Source organism: Solea solea, chromosome 4, assembly GCF_958295425.1.
Source record: "Solea solea chromosome 4, fSolSol10.1, whole genome shotgun sequence".
Classification (NCBI taxonomy): Eukaryota; Metazoa; Chordata; class Actinopteri; order Pleuronectiformes; family Soleidae; genus Solea; species Solea solea.
In genome coordinates this window covers 20,221,802-20,244,724 of record NC_081137.1, presented here as the reverse complement: position 1 = coordinate 20,244,724, position 22,923 = coordinate 20,221,802, and the positions used below count along the sequence as shown (strand labels likewise).

Genomic DNA, 22,923 nt, shown 5'->3' with positions numbered 1-22,923 from the left:
TGAGCGCCGCAGAGACCGTACACACATCACGCATCGCTCAGTTGTCACGTTTTAGCCAAACAAAGCCTACGCAAAAACAAGCAAACAGACAAACAGACAGGCAACCGGGTGTCGGCGGTCTTGTTTTTTCGCTTCGTTTGCTTGTCCATGACATTTTTGACTGCATTTTCTACAGTCCGTGCATATTTTAACTGACCGACCAGTGTTGTGATTAATAAAGCGTCTCATGTCAGTGACCCCCACCCACCCCCCCTTCTCCTCCTGAACGAAAGGCTCGTCCTGTGCTCCTGTTTTTAACAGTGTTGTGAAGGATCTTTGTCGACGACTGCGGTCATCGCAGGGGGAAAAAAATGAAATCCCTGCTCCTTATTTGTCTTAATCTGTGTCTCACTCTTCTCCTTAATCCTCTCTCACTGCATTAACAAGTCGACTTTTTGCACAACTGAAGCATGTGCTCCTTTCATCAGATTACTAAGAAAAAAAGTGTATAAATGGTTTTATTTTATATTTTTCCAATGGAAGTAATGTTCCAAACTAAGGTAACGTGTAGAATATATTTAATATGAATCTTATATAGAACATGATGATTCTAGATCTTGTTGATATACAGTATATTGGTGTTTTAGTCTATGATTGTGTATACGGTTAGCCTCAAGCCAGTTCACAGTCACTCGCTGACAATGTCTTGTGCTTAACAGCAGCAAAACCTACCCTGATAATCAACAATCAACTGTATTTTTATTTCTTTTCTGTGCTCTTTTATTCGTTTTTTTTTTATTATTATTTGTTTATAATTTAATGTAATCCTTTTTTTTCCCCCCCTTCGTCTTTTTTTGCTTTAAAAGAATCGCTTTGTAACAGCACTAGGTCTTAAAAAAAAAAAGATATTGTTTATATTGATCAGGGTTCAAATCTGTACAGAGATAAATGTTTTCAAACCAATTGTAAATAGCACTAATGCTCCCTGTCCCTCCTCCTCCAAACTTCAAAATGGAATACATCTGTAATCTAAATAAAGGATATTGAAGTGCACTGCTGTTTTGTCGTGACTGTCCCCGCTTGATTTTCACATTTTCTTTAACACATTTTGTTTTCTTCAACGTGAAAATGCCAGGGCTGTGTGTCACCACCACCTTACTTCCTGCATCTTTTCATATTCAATAATCATTTCTTTTCATATTCAAACACTAGATTTGATATTATTCCACACAAAGATATTGAATTTTGCCTGGTTATTAAATAGTTTCGCTATTCAAAATGTTCCAAGTTGTCCTGTAGAGGGCGCTGTGAGCACAGTGACTTTCTTTACTGCTTAAAGATTTTCACTTTCCATACCATTTACATTGCCTTTTTGGGTAGCTATTATAATAAAGTACATACATTACCTTCTTAGGGGTACTTGTACTTTACTTAAGTGTTTCCGTGTCACCTTTAAGATCAAGAGTGTTTTTTTTTTAGATAAAAACAGTTCAAGCAACTGAAAACAGTACCTGTGTAGCAGAGTGTAATGGATGTGATGCATTTTAAAGTAAGCTCGTAGTTGAACATTGATAACATAGATGAAAACAAATCCACATGGATGAATAAGCAGAGGACAGACGCTCTCTGGATTGCCATTCTTTCAACATTTAAGTGTTAATGCAAGCAAAAAAAAGAAAAAGAAAAGCCAACTGTGTGATTTTCTTTGCCATGGAGTCACTTTGCCCAGTTTGCACAACAGTCAGTGGGCCAAAGTGCAGCAGGAAAAACACAGGGTGGAACATAGATTACAGTTTAGCACACTGTTGTGTGCATGTTCTGCTCATAAAAGACAGGAGGCTTTGACGGCCACAGCGTCAGATGAGTTCTGCTTTTACAGGCTCTGACTGTACTGTACTGTGTTTCCTTCACTGAACGCCTGTGTACTTTTTTCCTCTCCTCCTCCTCCTCCTCCTCCTCCTCCTCCCTGCAGTCATGCTGTGTCCACCGCACAGTGACCATAATGTGGGCCAGATATTCAACATGAATACAACTATTCTTTTGCGATTTACATGCATGTGAATATGAACGAGTATGTGGGCAGGCGGAGAGCGTTGTGGTCACAGTAGTGCCACTCAGGACGCTCAGGACTTTTTATTTGTCTCAGGACTCGGAACAATGCACAATACACATCTGTTTATACTGTGAGACGAGTGTGAGTCAAGTCAAATCTCTATAAGCATCCTTTAAGGGACATTTTACTATAATTGAGTAGTTTTTTTGTGAACGGTAAAGACAGGTGAGGACAGGTGAATGATGAGGACAGGTGAATGATGAGGACAGGTGAACGACGAGGACAGGTGAATGATGAGGACAGGTGAACGATGAGGACAGGTGAACGGTAAGGACAGGTGAACGGTGAGGACAGGTGAGCAGTGAGGACAGGTGAACGATGAGGACAGGTGAACGGTGAGGACAGGTGAGCAGTGAGGACAGGTGAACGATGAGGACAGGTGAACGTGAGGACAGGTGAACGAGGACAGGTGAACAACAAGGACAGGTGAATGACGAGGACAGGTGAACAACAAGGACAGTTGAACGACGAGGACAGGTGAATGAATGACGAGGACAGGTAAATTGGTGTTCACTAAGGTCCCTGAGTGAGAAAGTTAAAGCATTTGTGACCTTTGACCCATTTTGACTGATACATTATGTGTTAACATATTTTGTTTTGCCAGTACTAATTTTAAACAGTTTGTCTTTAATTAAAAACAATTCACGTGAGACTTGTGTCACCTTGTCCCTTTGTGCACGACACAAGAAAGAACCTTGTTAAAAAAGTAACTAAGTAACTTTTAACTTTTTTTTGTACTTTTACTTGTACTTGTAAAATTCAAAATAGTGGTACTTGAGTAGAATATGTCAGTACTCTTTTCACCTCTGCCGCACAGGCACGACACAAACACAATAAGTGAAATAAAAATGAACACATCCTTAAATTCCATAAACATGAGTGAAACACTTACTTTTTCATGTATCTGATTTCAGAGTAAAATGGACAGAAGTGTCATATTGGGCGTGTGTGGGTAACCACTTTCATAAAGCCAATCATTAAACTGTAGGCTAATATGTAACTACAGGGTCAAATCCCTCAGACAGAACCACATACAGTGTGGCATTACAGGAGGATGCTGCCATCTTGTGACCATTTACCAGACTGTAATATTACTGCACTGAGGCAGATTATTATTAACTCTTTTAAAAATATCTATTAGGCTGCAGCAACAATGGGTGACATATTTGATGTTGTTTGTTTTAAAACAGGTAACGTATCTAATTTTAAGTTAAGAGTTAATACAAAAACGTAAAGTAGTCCGCTCAAGCAACATAATGCGTGTTATACATACAGAGATGCTGTCAGCGAGGTTATAATAATTTTGGGTTTTTCATTAGTATTAGTTTTTATTTAGTTTTGACTTTTTTGTGTGTAAATGCTGAGTTTTAATTTAGTTTTGCCCTGCTCCAACACACCTGATTCACATGAACAGCTCGTTATCAGGCTCTGTAGAAGCCTGATAACGAGCTGTTCATCTGAATCAGGTGTGTTGGAGCAGGGTAACGTCTACAACATACAGGGCAGTGTTCCCTGAGGACCAGGGTTGGGAAACACTGAGTTAGTTATTATTCTCTTTTTAAACTCTAGTTTTTATTATTTTGGTTAATAAAGTTTTCGTGAACTACAATAACCTTGGCAGTCAGTGGTGACTACATACTCCCCTGGACACTTGCTCTCACTGAAAACATGGCTGCCAGCAGGGGCAGAATGAAAGAAGACCGCTGACAGGAAACTGAACATTTTTGTCACTTTTGGAAAATGGCTCACACCGCACCACCAAAGTCTGTCCTCCACTGCCTCCAACAGTAAGTTGAAATGTGTTATTTTGTGACTTATTTGATGTTAAACTATCCTATTTTCAAGTCCACACAAGCTAAAAGACACTGATTTTCCTTCTATGTCGTGATAGTGAGTCGTTCACAAACTGTTTCCATTGTTTCTCGCTGCCAGTCACATAGTTGTTTTTTTTTTCTGATGTCAATGTTAGATTTGTTGGTTTATAATGACAAGACAGTATCATTATTAGTATTGGAACACATCCAGAACATACTGGAATCATGTATGCAGTTTTTAATTTTTATATTTTGGATAAACCCCCCAAACAAAAACAGCTGTTTCCCCCCCCCCCATATTAAAGTGTCAAGCATTTAGTGTGACCTACTCTTACACTCTCTCTAACCTGGAGTGGAAGCTTAATTAATGTGATTGGTGACACCTGTGTTTGTCACTGTGTTGCAGTAGTGTGCAGTGCTAGGAAAAGACACACACACACACACACTGTGTGTCTCATTGGTTTGGAAGTGTGGATTCGTTGTCTGGATGTTGTCAAAATGGGTCACAGCGGCGTGCCCGTCGTGGGCGTGTCCCAATTGCCCGTTTTTGAAGGATACAATTGTGTATCCTTCGCAGTGGAGGCTAAAAACTTTATTAATACAACAATGGTGTAGCTGTAAATAGGATTTAATCAGATATTATTTCGTCATTTCAGCTGATTCTTCATATTATTGAATTATTATTATTTTGTGCATTAAAGATAAGCGTTCAGAAGCTTAACCAGGTGTATTTGACCTGGTCAAACCTGTGTTTGTTCACACTTATCTGCTGTGAATAATCAATAATTATAGAGTCCACTTACATATTGTTGTAGAAGTAATGATTTATTCTTTCTGTTTCCAATCATAAATGGTTAACTATTATTCCAGGTTAGCAACATTTAAGGAAAATTGTTTGACTTGTTCATGTTTGTCTCTCAGTATGAGATACATCACATTTATTCCAGTATTACATGAAATATTTACAAAAATAATATTAATTGGATGCTCCATCAAAACTAATAAACTGGTACAACACACACAAAAAAAATCACCAAATACTATTACCTCTTCAACTGTGTTTAAAATATGTTTATTTACATCAGGTTATGTGGAAATGTATAGATTTCTTGGAGAAGGGAGTCCCTGCAGTGCCGGAGGCAGTAGTTTCAGGTACCAGTAGTAACGGTAGTAAGTAGTAATGTAAATTTCATAGTTTAGGATTTTGACTTTATGTTAAAATGATTCAACTCTTTTGTTTGATTATTAGTATTTGGGTGAAATAAACCTTCAAATTGAAGTCATTTGTGTTTGGGTGGAATAACCCTTTAATTGATGGTGCAAAAAAGCCGCTGTGACCCTCCTGTGGAGGATAAAGCAGTAGAAGACGGTATAGATAGATGGATTTCCATCATCTGTCCCTGAGATCACATGTCTGGTTTTCAGCTTGATGGACGTTGCTTAGATGAAGTTGCCTGCAGCTTGAAAAGTTCGGGGTTCAAATTTCTCCACACGGCCGTTGTTTACACATGCACTTTAACTGTAATTAAGTATAAAAGCATTGCAATATTTTATTATTCATTTAGTCAGGTCGGAGCTGATCGTCTGAGATCCTGCTTGAATAATAATTACAAATTTAATCTCATGATGACTTTATTTTGTGACTTATTTGATGTTAAACTATCCTATTTTCAAGTCCACACAAGCTAAAAGACACTGATTTTCTTTCTATGTCGTGATAGTGAGTCGTTCACAAACTGTTTCCATTGTTTCTAGCTGCCAGTCACATAGTTGTTTTTTTTTCTGATATCAATGTTAGATTTGTTGGTTTATAATGACAAGACAGTATAATTATTAGTATTGGAACACATCCAGAACATACTGGAATCATGTATGCAGTTTTTAATTTTTATATTTTGGGAAAACCCCCCAAACAAAAACAGCTGTCCCCCCCCCCCCCCATATTAAAGTGTCAAGTATTTAGTGTGACCTACTCTTACACTCGCTCAAACCTGGAGTGGAAGCTTAATTAATGTGATTGGTGACACCTGTGTTTATCACTGTGCTGCATTAGTGTGCAGTGCGAGGAAAAGACACACACACACACACACACACACACACACGCTGTGGATTGGAAGTGTGGATTCGTTGTCAAAATGGGTCACAGCGGCGGGCCCGTCGTGGGCGTGTCCCAATTGCCCGTTTTTGAAGGATACAATTGTGCATCCTTCACAGTGGAGGCTAAAAACTTTATTAATACAACAATGGTGTTGCTGTAATCATGATTTAATCAGATCTTATTTCGTCATTTCAGCTGATTCTTCATATTATTGAATTATTATTATTTTGTGCATTAAGGAGAAGCGTTCAGAAGCTTAACCAGGTTTATTTGACATGGTCAAACCTGTGTTTGTTCACAATTATCTGCTGTGAATAATCGATAATTATAGAGTCCACTTACATATTGTTGTAGAAGTAATGATTTATTCTTTCTGTTTCCAATCATATATGGTTAACTATTATTCCAGGTTAGCAACATTTAAGGAAAATTGTTTGACTTGTCCATGTTTGTCTCTCAGTATGAGACACATCACATTTATTCCAGTATTACATGCAATATTTACAAAAATAATATTAATTGGATGCTCCATCAAAACTAAACTGGTACAACACACACACAAAAAAAATCACCAAATACTATTACCTCTTCAACTGTGTTTAAACATAAAATGTATTTAAAATATGTTTATTTACATCAGATTATGTGTAAATGTATAGATTTCTTGGAGAAGGGAGTGCCTGCAGTGCCGGAGGCAGTAGTTTCAGGCACCAGTAGTAACGGTAGTAAGTAGTAATGTAAATTTCATAGTTTAGGATTTTGACTTTATGTGAAAATGATTCAACTCCTTTGTTTGATTATTAGTATTTGGGTGAAATAAACCTTCAAAATGAAGTAATTTGTGTTTGTGTGGAATAACCCTTTACTTGATGGTGCAAAAAAGCCACTGCTGTTGCAGCATGTGTGAATGGGTATGAGACATGTGTGAGTGGCAAAACTGTAGTGTAAAGCAGCTCATCACGCACCCATGTTCTCCCCGTCTGTCCGTGGGTTTTCTCCGTGTTCTCTGCTTTCCTCCCACAGTCCAAAAACATGCAGATTTGGGGATGAGGTAAATTGGACACTCTGAATTGGTGTGAGAGTAAGAGTAAATGGTTGTGTGGCTCCTGTGATGGACTGGCGACCTGTCCGGGTTGTACCATGCCTATGGCAGCTGAGATTGGAATGAGTGAGTGATGTAAGGGAAGGGAAAGGCTCAATCGAGGGCTTTTCTGTGTGGAGTCTGCAATGTTCTTCAGATGTGTGCATGGTTTTCTCCGGGGACTCTGCTTGTTTGTCCCTGCGATGGACTGGCAACTAGTTTAGGTGGTACCCCGCCCTTTCTCCCTTTTGACCCTCATGAGGACAAAGAGGCAGACTATGAATGAATGAACCTCTTTATTCTGCTTTGAGGATGACAGCAGTTCCTCTCTCAGTCCAACAATATGGGGATTAAGTAAAGTGGACACTGTGAGTTGTCCATAAGTGTGAGAGTGAGTGTCACTGTGATGAACTGTCCAGGGTGTGACCCTGCATGTCGCCCTATGTCACCTGAGATTGGCACAGCGACCCCCTGTGACCCTCCTGTGGAGGATAAAGCAGTAGAAGACGGTATAGATAGATGGATTTCCATCATCTGTCCCTGAGATCACATGTCTGGTTTTCAGCTTGATGGACGTTGCTTAGATGAAGTTGCCTGCAGCTTGAAAAGTTCAGGGTTCAGATTCTCCACACAGCCGTTGTTTACACATGCACTTTAACTGTAATTGAGTATAAAAGCATTGCAATATTTTATTATTCATTTAGTCAGGTCGCAGCTGATCGTCTGAGATACAAATTTAATCTCATGATATGATTTTATTCCTGAAAGATTTAAAAACAAACAACTTCAGTTTGGTCCTGACACTTCAAAAAGTGTCTTAACTCAGTCTTTTCTCTTTGGCCTCTCAGACTACATCAGAGATTTGATAGAATGTAAATTGCACTGAGGGTTATTTGATAAATACTACTTTTTACCACCAAGTCTTTGCCTCCACAAGTTCCAAGAAACTTTTTTTTTTTTTTTTTTAGAAGAATCTCCACCATAGAAAAGCACTCCTGTTAATACACTCAGGTAATTAAGTTTTGAACAAAATACAAACAAAAGAAAAAAGAAAGTACAACTTAATCAAATACTGTAATACAGAGAACATGGAGAGTATGAAATGTCCCCAAGGGGATTTTATGAGACTGACATCAAGAAACCTGTTTTTTTGTTTGTTTAAATATTTGTTTCCGTGTGCCTCAGCGAGGGCGGGAGCACAAAATGCTCTCAGGACCTATTAGTCAGGTTGGAGCGGGAGTGCATGTCTTCTGGGAAATAGAGGAGAAAAACAGCCTTGAGGTCTCTTGGGCGCTGTGCTGTGGTGCTGTGCCTCGATTCCCGTGGGTCGGCCTCCAGGAAGGCTGAAGAAAGACATGTTTGTAATGGCAGAAAACGAGGCCGTCATCCTCGGCTCATGAGTGTGTGAAATCCAAGTCTAGAGATATCGCAAATATCGAAATTTTAATGTTGAAACACCAGAGATGCACCAATTTCTGCCAATATTCGTGTTGTTGACAGTCTTCGGCCTTTTGGCAAATAAAAAGTTGTACGCTGATACAAACACAGACGTGGGCTCTGATCTTTTAACCCTAGAACACTAACGTTCATTTTTGTAACACCATCACTAACGCCAGGTATATTATACCTGATATAATATACTGGGGGGGAAAAAAATCTGACTTTATTAAAGTAAAACAATACATGGCAAATTGGGGGACCCTATAAACAAAATTTGTGAAAAATTAGGCAAATATCACTGCCAAAAAAGAATGGAGCTAGGAACTTGTTTGGTCTACGCATTCCTGGGACATGTGAGCCTAACTTCAGGTAAAATCCACCCGAAAAAATATGACCCCCTATCACAAATGTCGGGTGAAAATCACCCAAACACATGCCTATTGAAAAAAACAAAACCGTGATGGGGTCAGGGAAACACTCCTACCTTCGATATTGTGAGTAAACGGCATGCAACATAATACAAATCTCGTGTTCCTAGTGTTCTAGGGTTAAAGGTGTCCTCAGGTGTATTGTTTGCTCTGTCTTTTTGAGCTTTTTGGTATAACTTGTTACTTTTACACATATTTGTCAGTACTCAAAGTACCAAAGAGCCTCAAAGTCATTCACTGAGAGGAGATGCAGATTTTTGTTTTAGAATACTACACAATACAGGTGTGTGGTAAAGGTGTGAAGGGTCAAAAGATTTCAGAACAGAACAGTAAAGCCTTATTTTCACATAAAAATATTTATTTGTGTTCCTGACACAAAAGAATAACTAATTAAAAGCAAAACACATCCGTCTCAGCATTTTTTTTTATTCTGAACATTGAGAAGCACCTGAGAATTTCAGAGCATCAACACGTCTACTCCTATTTTTTCTTTCTGTTACTATAATCTATATATATATATATATATATATATATATATATATATATATATATATATATATATATATATATATATATATATATATACTGCGTTTGAAGCCACACAACTGTACAAAATAAAATAAGTAGGAGGCATTTGTTGGTCATTTCCATTGTAGGCCATATGATATTAAAATTTCCTAAAGATTAAAACTGAAATAAAAAAAAAAAAAACAATCAACCGTTTTGTGACTATTCAAGGAAATCAAGTGAATTCACATGTGAGTTTCCTCAAGTGGCAAATCTGTGATCTTTTTGCGTAGAGTGATGTAATTAAAGGTTCCCCGAAGACCTGAGGGCAGCATTTTGTCCTTTTTGTTATTTTTTTTCAGAGGAGTTGTGTCTCTGTGGGAGACGCTGAACACCTGCAGTTCACCCAGGGAGCTCATTTTTATTCATTTGGCCACAGTGTCTTAATCGCAAATCCCTGCAGGTAATACCCCCATCTAATAGGCTTCAATAGTCTCTTGAGTCGCTTCTAATAGTGCAGTGGTCTCAAAGCAAATGAAATTAATTACAAAGAAAAACGGCCCTAGGAATTTAGAGTGCGCTCTCTTTGAGGCAAGAGTTCAGTTATGTTGAACTTCATCTGACCCAACACTGGCTGCAGTTTTATTTTACAGTAGTTTCACTAATATTTTTCAGCATTAATGGTCATAAAATCTAAAATAAATATAAAGATAAAAATCTTTGCTACTTTGTTTAGCTATTTATTTTAGGTAGATAGATGGACAGATAGATCTAAGTCTATATTTGTTACAAAAGTGAATCTTTTAATGCAGCTCTGTAGTTTCAGATTACCGTCCCAAATAAGAAAGTGGGGTTGTTGAATTATTCGTGACATTTTCTGTGTTTATTGTTTGTGTCATGTAAAGTTTCTTTTAACTCGTAACTTGTTTCAATCTTACCTAACTCACTCCCTTGGCTCCCGTCCCCGACTGTTCCCTGGAGTGTTGGTCAAAAGTGTTTACCTAAGTGTTCTGGATGTGTGTGTCATCATCCAAACAAACAACTCATTAACAGCCTCATTAGGCAGATCTGTTCCAGCCTCCAACGGGGGAATGAAAGTCAAGTTGTGAACTTTGTACTCATGAGGGGAACAAAGCAAACAGTCAGACTGAAGTTTTGATTTTCAAGGTATTTGAAAATACCAGTGATTACAAGGTCAGTCTGGCATTAGGAATATTTTGATTGTACATCAACGGGAATCTTATGTTTTGATTATATTTAACAATCCAAAGTTTACCTAGTAAAGTAAACTAAGTAATTGACTAGGATTTTAGTCTTTAAAATAAAAGTTTTTTTTTTGCAAACTACATTTGAAATCACATCTGTGACTGAGTAAAAAAATGTTGGAAAAAAAATGAGTCACACTGTAAACTTTGGCAGTGAATGACGAGGACAGGTGAATGAATGAATGTCGAGGACAGGTGAATGTTGACGAGGAGGACAAGTGAATGAATGACAGGTGAATGGATGAGGACAAGTGAACGTTGAGGACATGGGTTAATCTCCAACAACTACCAGGAGTCTGGTGTAAAATCACTAGTCACTCGTTTGTGTGTGTGTGTGTGTCGCGTATAAAACGAAGTCACCGCAGTTTCACGCAGCCGTGCAGTGATGACTCCGCCTACGTTGAGTAGGTACTTTTTTTGTAGTGGAGATGCGACCTAAACCGTGCAGAGGCGAGTGGAGCCGGTGGGAATATGCCAAAAGATGTGTGGCCATCTACCTGGACCGGTAGGGGTGAAAGGAAAAATGGGGGACACAGAAGAGGTGGGGGAGAGAAAAGGGGGAGAGAAAGGAGGTGAGGTATAGAGAGAAGAGAGAGACCAGGATCTATCGTCTAAAGTGACAATGTGGTCGGAAAGGTGTTTAGGGCCGAGTATAATGACCTCCGCTTTGTCTGAGTTTAAAAATAGAAAGTTGCAGGTCATCCAGAACTTAATGTCTCTGAGACAGTCCTGTAGTTGAACAACCTGATTAATTTCATCCGGCCTCATTGATAAATATAGCAATAAAGCTGTGTGTCATCTGCATAACAATGGAAATGTATGTTGCGCTTTCTATTAATTTTCTCTAAAGGAAGAATATACAAAAAAAAGTATAGGCCCAAGTACAGAGCCCTGTGGAACTCCACAATTAACATTTGTATGTAATGAGGCATTATAATTAACATGAAAAAAACTGGAATCTATCAAATAAGTATGATTTAAACCAGCAGGGGGCAGTACCACAGAACCCAAGAGTCTACTCCAGTCTCTGTAATAGAATATCATGATCAATGGTGTCAGATGCAGCACTAAGATCTAACAGGACAAGTATAGATACTAGACCATTATCTGAGGCCAAGAGAAGGTCTTTAGTAACTTTAGCTATTGTTGTTTCTGGCAACCTATTGAATGATTAATATACACTGCTCACAAAAAATAAAGGGAACACTTAAAGAACACAATGTAACTCCAAGTCAATCACACTTCTGTGAAATCAAACTGTCCACTTAGGAAGTAACACTGATTGACAGTTAATTTCACATGCTGTTGTGCAAATGGAATAAACAGGTGGAAATTATAGGCAATTAGCAAGACACCCCCAATAAAGGAGTGGTTCTGAAGGTGGTGACCACAGTCCACTTCTCAGCTCCTATGCTTTCTGGCTGATGTTTTGGTTACTTTTGAATGCTGGCGGTGCTTTCACTCTAGTGGTAGCATGAGACGGAGTCTAGAACCCACACAAGTGGCTCAGGTAGTGCAGCTCATCCAGGATGGCACATCAATGCGAGCTGTGGCAAGAAGGTTTGCTTTGTCTGTCATCGTAGTGTCCAGAGCATGGAGGCGCTACCAGGAGACAGGCCAGTACATCAGGAGACGTGGAGGAGGCCGTAGGAGGGCAACAACCCAGCAGCAGGACCGCTACCTCCGCCTTTGTGCAAGGAGGAACAGGAGGAGCACTGCCAGAGCCCTGCAAAATGATCTCCAGCAGGCCACAAATGTGCATGTGTCTGCTCAAACGGTCAGAAACAGACTCCATGAGGGTGGTATAAGGGCCCGACGTCCACAGGTGGGGGTTGTGCTTACAGCCCAACACCATGCAGGACGTTTGTCATTCGCCAGAGATCACCAAGATTGGCAAATTCGCCACTGGCGCCCTGTGCTCTTCACAGATGAAAGCAGGTTCACACTGTGCACGTGTGACAGCCGTGACAGAGTCTGGAGACGCCGTGGAGAACGTTCTGCTGCCTGCAACATCCTCCAGCATGACCGGTTTGGCAGTGGGTCAGTAATGTTGTGGGGTGCCATTTTTTTGGGGGGCCGCACAGCCCTCTATGTTCTCGCCAGAGGTAGTCTGACTGCCATTAGGTACCGAGATGAGATCCTCAGACCTCTTGTGAGACCGTATGCTGGTGCGGTTGGCACTGGGTTCCTCCTAATGCAAGACAATGCTAGACCTCATGTGGCTGGAGTGTGTCAGCAGTTCCTGCAAGACGAAGGCATAGATGCTATGGACTGGCCCGCCCGTTCCCCAGACCTGAATCCAAGCACATCTGGGACATCATGTCTCGCTCCATCCACCAACGCCACATTGCACCACAGACTGTCCAGGAGTTGGCGGATGCTTTAGTCCAGGTCTGGGAGGAGATCCCTCAGGAGACCATCCGCCACCTCATCAGGAGCATGCCCAGGCGTTGTAGGGAGGTCATACAGGCACGTGGAGGCCACACACACTAATGAGCCTCATTTTGACTTGTTTTAAGGACATTACATCAAAGTTGGATCAGCCTGTAGTGTGTTTTTCCACTTTTTCCAGTCACAGTGTGACTCCAAATCCAGACCTCTATGGGTTAATACATTTGATTTCCATTGATCATTTTTGTGTGATTTTGTTCTCAGCACATTCAACTATGTAAAGAACAAAGTATTTAATAAGAATATTTCATTAATTCAGATCTAGGATGTGTTATTTTAGTGTTCCCTTTATTTTTTTGAGCAGTGTATTTTCCCCCTTGTCTATATTTAGGGGTCAGCAATTTGCTACTGCACTGCAATAGCTATTCTTTCTGTGATCAGAAAATGAACAAACTAAAAACTTGTCATCAAAGTGCACAATGATCTCTTTCTGAATTCCTAAAATAGCTGCAATCAAAACAAGGTGAAAACGGGACGAACACAAAGTTGCTCTCACAGAAAGTTGTAATTGAGTTTTGTGATGCTTGCATGTAGACTCAAGGGATCAGGTTGTCACTGTATCTGTCACAAACAGAGGAGCTTGTCATGTCTTCTTTAAAACGGAGCAAGACAGAAGCAGACTCACTTTGTAACAGAGCACATTGGTGTTCTACACATCTGTCCTTGCGCGTTGGAGATTTGAACACTGACAAGAATTTAACAATGGACTTATTCAACTCCGCTCTTGGCAAAAACATCACCTTTGTGCGTCCTGCATATTTTATAATAAGTGGATTCATTGGAATACCTAATGTCATGTATTACTATATCTTTCTCTTTTTTGTTTACATTATTTCAGTGGTGGGAAACACAGCTGTGATGACTGTAATTTACTTGGATCATAATCTGTGGACTCCAAAATACGTAGTAGTTTTTAACCTGGCCTTTGTAGACCTGTTTGGTACCACTGCTTTGGTGCCAAAGGTCCTTGACCTCTTCCTGTTTAACAATAACCGCATATCCTACAGCGACTGCTTGACGTTCCTTTTCTTCTGCTATGTCACCCTGTCAATGCAGGTTCTTAATCTGAATGCACTCTCCTATGACAGACTGATTGCTATTACTTACCCACTGCACTATCAAGTGAGAGTGACTCACAGGTTCATGTTTTCTTTGATTGCTTCTTTTTGGCTCTTTGCCATTGCTATGTGCCTCACGGCAGTCGGCCTCCTCACAAGACTGTCCTTCTGTAAGTCTTCTGTGGTTGTTAACAGCTATTTCTGTGACCATGGTCAGATATTCCGACTGGCTTGCAATGACAAAACACCCTCACGTGACTTTGCTGTATTTCTATTTGTTATTCTTCTTTGGTTTCCATTGAGTTTCATCTTGGGTACTTACGTGTGTATTGTCATTGCTTTGACTAGAGTGGCAACAGCTCAGGAAAGAGTGAAGGCCCTTAAAACCTGCACAGCTCATATTTCACTGGTGGCCATCTATTTCATTCCAATATTAATCACATATACCTTGGGAGGAAATATTCATCCAAATTCCAGGATCATTAACCTTTCTCTGACCTCTGTATTTCCTCCCATGTTGAACCCAATTGTTTATGTTCTGCAGACACAAGAAATCAAAACATCACTGAGAAAGCTTTTAAAGATCACAAAACAATAAATAACAATAAATAAACGGTAACAGTAAAATAGTAAAACCAATGATGCAATGATAAATACAAGATTTTTAAATAATTTACCACAAATGTTTTGACATGAGTCAGATCATACATGGTAATTATTGTTGATATTGCTCAAGCAAAACTGAAAAAAAATCAATGGTGAAATGTATGGTATGTACAACAGTCATAGGACCAGTTTTCCGCGAACTGATTTAATTTTTACTTCCTGTGTTTGTGTGATGAATGCAGTTACATTAGATACAGCAAACTATTTCAGTTTTTCTGTTAATGTCAATTCATGCAGTCCACTTGGAATATATATCATGATTTAAGACTTACAATAAGGTGATTTTGTATTTGTAGTGTCATTTCATTTTGAATGAATAAACATGAAACAACATGACCAATATATTCTGATCAAATGTTTTTTTTAATGGTAATTGACACCATTTTGTTGCATTTTAAGAGTCAATAACCTTATTGTCCGAGACTCTCTTCAGTGCCCTGTGTTCTCCATATAAACACATTGATCTGCCATACAGGGAAAAATATTTCCACAAGATCCACAGGAAAACAAACAAAGAACATGTTTTTCAAAGTGCGCAATGACGTCTTTCTGAATACCTGAAACAGCTGCAATCAGTATTTGAGTTTCATAATGCTTGCATGTAAACTCAAGGGATCAGGCCGCCACTGTATTGGTAATAAACAGATGAGCTTGTCATGTCTTCTTTAAAACGGAGCAAGACAGAAGCAGACTAACTTTGTAACAGAGCACATTGGTGTTCTCCACATCAGTCCTTGCGCGTTGGAGAGTTGAACACTGACAAGAATTTAACAATGGACTTATTCAACTCCGCTCTTGGCAAAAACATCACCTTTGTGCGTCCTGCATATTTTATAATAAGTGGATTCATTGGAATACCTAATGTCATGTATTACTATATCTTTCTCTTTTTTGTTTACATTATTTCAGTGGTGGGAAACACAGCTGTGATGACTGTAATTTACTTGGATCATAATCTGTGGACTCCAAAATATATAGTAGTTTTTAACCTGGCCTTTACAGACCTGTTTGGTACCACTGCTTTGGTGCCAAAGGTCCTTGACCTCTTCCTGTTTAACACTAACCGCATATCCTACAGCGACTGCTTGACATTCCTTTTCTTCTGCTATGTCACCCTGTCAATGCAGGTTCTTAATCTGAATGCACTCTCCTATGACAGACTGATTGCTATTACTTACCCACTGCACTATCAAGTGAGAGTGACTCACAGGTTCATGTTTTCTTTGATTGCTTCTTTTTGGCTCTTTGCCATTGCTGTGTGCCTCACGGCAGTCGGCCTCCTCACAAGACTGTCCTTCTGTAAGTCTTCTGTGGTTGTTAACAGCTATTTCTGTGACCATGGTCAGATATACCGACAGGCTTGCAATGACATAACACCCACAAGTGTCTTTTCTAGGTTTCTAATGGTTATTCTTCTTTGGCTTCCATTGAGTTTCATCTTGGGTACTTATGTGTGTATTGTCATTGCTTTGACTAGAGTGGCAACAGCTCAGGAAAGAGTGAAGGCCCTTAAAACCTGCACAGGTCATATTTCACTGGTGGCCATCTATTTCATTCCAATATTAATCACATATACCTTGGGAGGAAATATTCACCCAAATTCCAGGATTATTAACCTTTCTCTGACCTCTGTATTTCCTCCCATGTTGAACCCAATTGTTTATGTTCTGCAGACACAAGAAATCAAAACATCACTGAGAAAGCTTTTAAAGATCACAAAACAATAAATAACAATAAATAAACGGTAACAGTAAAAGAGTAAAATCAATGATGCAATGATAAATACAAGATTTTAAAATAATTTACCACAAATGTTTTGACATGAGTCAGATCATACATGATAATTATTGTTGATATTGTTCAAGCAAAACTGAAAAAAAATCAATGGTGAAATGTATGGATTGTACAACACAGTCATAGGACCAGTTTTCCGCGAACTGATTTAATTTTTACTTCCTGTGTTTGTGTGATGACTGCAGTTACATTAGATACAGCAAACTATTTAAGTTTTTCTGTTAATGTCAATTCATGCAGTCCACTTGGAATATATATCATGATTTAAGACTTACAAAAAGGTGATTTTGTATTTGTAGTGTCATTTCATTTTGAATGAATAAACATGAAACAACATGACCAATATATTCTGATCAAATGTTTTTTTTAATGGTAATTGACACCATTTTGTTGCATTTTAAGAGTCAATAACCTTATTGTCCGAGACTCTCTTCAGTGCCCTGTGTTCTCCATATAAACGCATGGATCTGCCATACAGGGAAAAATATTTCCACAAGATCCACAAGAAAACAAACAAAGAACATGTTTTTCAAAGTGCGCAATGACGTCTTTCTGAATACCTGAAACGGCTGCAATCAGTAATTGAGTTTCATAATGCTTGCATGTAAACTCAAGGGATCAGGCCGCCACTGTATCGGTAATAAACAGATGAGCTTGTCATGTCTTCTTTAAAACGGAGCAAGACAGAAGCAGACTCACTTTGTAACAGAGCACATTGGTGTTCTACACATCTGTCGTTGCGCGTTGGAGAGTTGAACACTGACAAGAATTTAACAATGGACTTATTCAACTCCGCTCTTGGCAAAAACATCACCTTTGTGCGTCCTGCATATTTTCTAATAAGTGGATTCATTGGAATACCTAATGTCATGTATTACTATATCTTTCTCTTTTTTGTTTACATTATTTCAGTGGTGGGAAACACAGTTGTGATGACTGTAATTTACTTGGATCATAATCTGTGGACTCCAAAATATATAGTAGTTTTTAACCTGGCCTTTGTAGACCTGTTTGGTAGCACTGCTTTGGTGCCAAAGGTCCTTGACCTCTTCCTGTTTAACACTAACCGCATATCCTACAGCGACTGCTTGACAATCCTTTTCTTCTTCTATGTCACCCTGTCAATGCAGGTTTTTAATCTCGTTGCACTCTCCTATGACAGACTGATTGCTATTATTTTCCCACTGCACTATCAAGTGAGAGTGACTCACAGGTTCATGTTTTCTTTGATTGCTTCTTTTTGGCTCTTTGCCATAACTGTGATGCTCCTGTTAGTCGGCCTCCTCACAAGACTGTCCTTCTGTAAGTCTTCTGTGGTTGTTAACAGCTATTTCTGTGACCATGGTCAGATTTTCCGACAGGCTTGCAATGACAAAACACCCACATATGTCTTTGCTGTATTTCTATTTGTTATTCTTATTTGGTTTCCGTTGAGTTTCATCTTGGGTACTTACGTGTGTATTGTCATTGCTTTGACTAGAGTGGCAACAGCTCAGGAAAGAGTGAAGGCCCTTAAAACCTGCACAGGTCATATTTCACTGGTGGCCATCTATTTCATTCCAATATTAATCACATATACCTTGGGAGAAAATATTCATCCAAATGCCAGGATTATTAACCTTTCTCTGTCCTCTGTATTTCCTCCCATGTTGAACCCAATTGTTTATGTTCTGCAGACACAAGAAATAAAAACATCACTGAGAAAGCGTTTAAAGATCACAAAACAATAAATAACAATAAATAAATAAACGATAACTGTAATAGAGTAAAACCAATGATGCAACGATAAATACAAGATTTTTAAATAATTCACCACAAATGTTTTGACATGAGTCAGATCATACATGGTAATTATTGTTGATATTGTTCAAGCAAAACTGAAAAAAAATCAATGGTGAAATGTATGGTATTTACAACACAGTCATAGGACCAGTTTTCCGTGAACTGATTTAATTTTTTACTTCCTGTGTTTGTGTGATGAATGCAGTTACATTAGATACAGCAAACTATTTAAGTTTTTCTGTTAATGACAATTCATGCAGTCCACTTGGAATATATTTCATGATTTAAGACTTACAAAAAGGGGATTTTGTATTTGTAGTGTCATTTCATTTTGAATGAATAAACATGAAACAACATGACCAATATATTCTGATCAAATGTTTTTTTTAATGGTAATTGACACCATTTTGTTGCATTTTAAGAGTCAATAACCTTATTGTCTAAGACTCTCTTCAGTGCCCTGTGTTCTCCATATAAACACATGGATCTGCCATACAGGGAAAAATATTTCCACAAGATCCACAAGAAAACAAACAAAGAACATGTTTTTCAAAGTGCGCAATGACGTCTTTCTGAATACCTGAAACAGCTGCAATCAGTAATTGAGTTTCATAATGCTTGCATGTAAACTCAAGGGATCAGGCCGCCACTGTATCGGTAATAAACAGATGAGCTTGTCATGTCTTCTTTAAAACGGAGCAAGACAGAAGCAGACTCACTTTGTAACAGAGCACATTGGTGTTCTACACATCTGTCCTTGCGCGTTGGAGATTTGAACACTGACAAGAATTTATCAATGGACTTATTCAACTCCGCTCTTGGCAAAAACATCACCTTTGTGCGTCCTGCATATTTTATAATAAGTGGATTCATTGGAATACCTAATGTCATGTATTACTATATCTTTCTCTTTTTTGTTTACATTATTTCAGTGGTGGGAAACACAGTTGTGATGACTGTAATTTACTTGGATCATAATCTGTGGACTCCAAAATACGTAGTAGTTTTTAACCTGGCCTTTACAGACCTGTTTGGTACCACTGCTTTGGTGCCAAAGGTCCTTGACCTCTTCCTGTTTAACACTAACCGCATATCCTACAGCGACTGCCTGACGTTCCTTTTCTTCTGCTATGTCACCCTGTCAATGCAGGTTCTTAATCTCGTTGCACTCTCCTATGACAGACTGATTGCTATTACTTACCCACTGCACTATCAAGTGAGAGTGACTCACAGGTTCATGTTTTCTTTAATTGCTTCTTTTTGGCTCTTTGCCATTGCTATGTGCCTCACGGCAGTCGGCCTCCTCACAAGACTGTCCTTCTGTAAGTCTTCTGTGGTTGTTAACAGCTATTTCTGTGACCATGGTCAGATATACCGACAGGCTTGCAATGACAAAACACCCACAAGTGTCTTTGCTGTATTTCTAATAGTTATTCTTCTTTGGCTTCCATTGAGTTTCATCTTGGGTACTTACGTGTGTATTGTCATTGCTTTGACTAGAGTGGCAACAGCTCAGGAAAGAGTGAAGGCCCTTAAAACCTGCACAGGTCATATTTCACTGGTGGCCATCTATTTCATTCCAATATTAATCACATTTACCTTGGAAGGAAATATTCATCCAAATTCCAGGATCATTAACCTTTCTCTGACCTCTGTATTTCCTCCCATGTTAAACCCAATTGTTTATGTTCTGCAGACACAAGAAATCAAAACATCACTGAGAAAGCTTTTAAAGATCACAAAACAATAAATAACAATAAATAAATAAACGGTAACAATAAAATAGCAAAACCAATGATGCTATGATAAATACAAGATTTTAAAATAATTTACCACAAACGTTTTTAAATGAGTCAGATCATACGTGATAATTATTGTTATTGAAACACTGAAAAAATATATGGGGAATACATGGTATGTACCGAAGTCAAAGGACCAGTTTTCAGCGAACTGATTTAATTTGTACCTCCTGTGTTTGTGTGATGACTGCAGTTACATTAGATAAAGCAAACTATTTCAGTTGTTCTGTTAGTGTGTCTTCATGCATATATTTCATGATTTAAGACTTACAAAAAAGTGATTTTGTATTTGTCGTGTCATTTAATTTTGAATGAATAAACATGAAAGATATATGCTGATCAAATGTTTTTTTAATGGTTATTGACACCATTTTGTGGCTTATTATTATCATTATCATTATTATTATTATGATTCTGTTAGGTATGTAATATCATTCGTATGTTGTGTCCTTCATCTGTAAAGCTCTGTCAAGATATGCCATCATACCTGATGAGGGAGATCTAAACACTGTAAGACTGAGAAACACAGTGAGAATTGTATGGAGCTGACAGATTAGTGTGACATCATTTTGACAATGTTTGAATCTAACAGACATTTATTTTCAATAAATAGTTATACACTGCAACATTTAGACACACATTGTTTTATAAAATGTGTTGAAAGCTTCATAGCTGCGTACAAAACAGTGATAATATGATGCATCAATGCATTTTACAGTAACATATTAAAGAGACACCAAGCCTCATTACTGACATAAAAAGTGACATAACATGATAATCATCTCCCATCTTGACTATTGCAACACTCACAAGCCTCCTGACCTGTGCTGTGAAACTGCTGCTGATGGTCCAGAATGCTGCGGCGCACCTGGTCTTCAATCAGCCTTAAAGGGCACATGTCACACTTCTGTTCATTGAGCTCCACTGGCTACCCTGAGCCGCCCTCGTGAAATTCAAATCACTGATGCTAGACTACAAGGTTGTTCCATGCTGGTGGAATGACCTACCGAGCGCTACCAGATCAGGGTCGTCCATCTTCAAGAAGCTCTTGAAGACCCAGCTCTGCCAAGAGCATCTTCTGTCCTAGCACTTACCTTACCCCCTCCCCTGCTCTAACTCCTTCTGCACTTGGATCCACCTCAGCACTCTCACCCTCTATCAGTCCACTGTTCCTATCTAGTGGAGTTCTCCAAGACTATTTCTATTTAGCTTATTTCTCTTTTGTAAATAACTTTGGATAAAAGACCCGGGTTCGAGCCCAGGTTGGAACAAGAGCCTTACTGCATGGAGTTGGCATATTCTTGGCATGTGTGCATGGGTTGTCTGCAGTTTCTCCGGCTTCCTCCCACAGTCCAAAAACATGCAATATGGGGATTAGGTAAATTGGTCACTCCAAATTGATTGTGGCTAGAAAACCATGGTTTGCCCAGTGGAAGTCGGCCGCAGAGGCTTTGTGGGACAAGGCTGCTTAAGGACTTGGGAATTCAAGGCCAAGCCCAACACAAAATGTCACAAAATGTACAAAATGATCTCGCAACATGACAGGCGTGATGTGAAAGGTGCAAAGCGATGCCAAGAGTCTTGGTTAAATGCAGCATTACACTCTGTATTAATGACAATCGTCCTCCTCACATGCATGGACTTTGTCACTTTGAGCAGAAATACTCCATGAAACACGCTACTAACATTATCTAGAAGAATACTCACTAATGCTATATGCTGCAGGTAACAAAAGCTAATTCAAGCAAAGTAGACATTGACAAGGATGTGTCTCGAGATTCAGACTCAGAAACTAAACACAGACTTTTTGCTTCTTTTCTGCCTTAGTCCAGCACCAAATCAGAACATGCTTGACCACAGCATGGTTGCCAGTATAACTTCTGTTCCAGTGACGCATAAGCAGTTTGGATTGCATCTGTAATATGTCGCTAAAACAAAACCTAACATCAGTCACATAATTTACTATATTTATGTCTTCTTCTTCAGCAACTTTGGTGTTTTACAACAGTTGTTATCTGTAATATTACATCACTGCCCCCACTTGCTTCTGGATTTTCACTTCTTTTTTGGTTGTCCCTCTCCTTATTTGATAGTCATAACAAATTTCAAATTGTGCAAAAATAGTAGAAACTAATCTCCAAGAAATGCAGCTATTAAGAAATTTAAAGTCTTGGCCATTTTGGTCTGATATGTGTTTGGAAAATATAGGATCATACCACAATTAGGAGGTCAATAATACATTGGGTAGTTCAAAGTGTTTAGGCTGGAATTGGGTCAGGCAACCTATTGAATGATTAATATTTGTGTGTCTTGTCTATATTTGATTTTGTCCAGAATGTTTTCTATCACGTAAATAGAGTTAACGGTCCTTTACTACTGTACTATTCTTCTTGTGATCCACGAGAAAAACAAAAACATGTTTTCAAAGTGCACAATGACCTCTTTGAATACCTGAAACAGCTGTAATCGGTAATTGAGTTTTGTGACGCTTGCATGTAGACTCAAGGGATCAGGCCGTCACTGTATCTGTCACAAACAGAGGAGCTTGTCATGTCTACTTTAATAAAACGGAGCAAGAGAGAAACAAACTCACTTTTTAACAGCGCACATTGGTGTTCTCCACATCTGTCCTTGTGCGTTGGAGATTT

The 22,923-nt window shown here is 38.9% G+C and overlaps 5 protein-coding genes across 5 annotated transcripts in view; all 5 read left to right on the top strand.

Moving 5' to 3' along the window:
- ubl3a (ubiquitin-like 3a) overlaps positions 1–1,032 on the top strand; it is a 29,899-nt gene extending 28,867 nt beyond the window's left edge. The window contains exon 5 of the mRNA XM_058627744.1: positions 1–1,032. This exon is cut by the window's left edge and continues 936 nt beyond it. The gene's annotated coding sequence lies outside the window, so the exon portion shown is untranslated.
- Positions 1,033–13,878: 12,846 nt separating this feature from the next.
- LOC131458853 (olfactory receptor 8G17-like) lies at positions 13,879–14,832 on the top strand. Its single transcript, XM_058628155.1, has one exon. It carries the CDS (start codon positions 13,879–13,881, stop codon positions 14,830–14,832), a length of 954 nt encoding a protein of 317 aa, XP_058484138.1.
- Positions 14,833–15,673: 841 nt separating this feature from the next.
- LOC131458865 (olfactory receptor 8G17-like) lies at positions 15,674–16,627 on the top strand. Its single transcript, XM_058628172.1, has one exon. It carries the CDS (start codon positions 15,674–15,676, stop codon positions 16,625–16,627), a length of 954 nt encoding a protein of 317 aa, XP_058484155.1.
- Positions 16,628–17,398: 771 nt separating this feature from the next.
- On the top strand, positions 17,399–18,744 carry LOC131458765 (olfactory receptor 8G17-like). Its single transcript, XM_058628009.1, has one exon. It carries the CDS (start codon positions 17,471–17,473, stop codon positions 18,422–18,424), a length of 954 nt encoding a protein of 317 aa, XP_058483992.1. The 5' UTR covers positions 17,399–17,470; the 3' UTR covers positions 18,425–18,744.
- Positions 18,745–19,272: 528 nt separating this feature from the next.
- On the top strand, positions 19,273–20,226 carry LOC131458827 (olfactory receptor 6C4-like). Its single transcript, XM_058628116.1, has one exon. The coding sequence runs from the start codon at positions 19,273–19,275 to the stop codon at positions 20,224–20,226; it is 954 nt and encodes a 317-aa protein (XP_058484099.1).
- The last annotated feature ends 2,697 nt before the right edge of the window (positions 20,227–22,923 follow it).

Bases quoted from the DNA above. Each gene is read 5' to 3' on its own strand.
- LOC131458853 (XM_058628155.1), top strand. From the start codon at position 13,879: ATGGACTTATTCAACTCCGCTCTTGGCAAAAACATCACCTTTGTGCGT.
- LOC131458865 (XM_058628172.1), top strand. From the start codon at position 15,674: ATGGACTTATTCAACTCCGCTCTTGGCAAAAACATCACCTTTGTGCGT.
- LOC131458765 (XM_058628009.1), top strand. From the start codon at position 17,471: ATGGACTTATTCAACTCCGCTCTTGGCAAAAACATCACCTTTGTGCGT.
- LOC131458827 (XM_058628116.1), top strand. From the start codon at position 19,273: ATGGACTTATTCAACTCCGCTCTTGGCAAAAACATCACCTTTGTGCGT.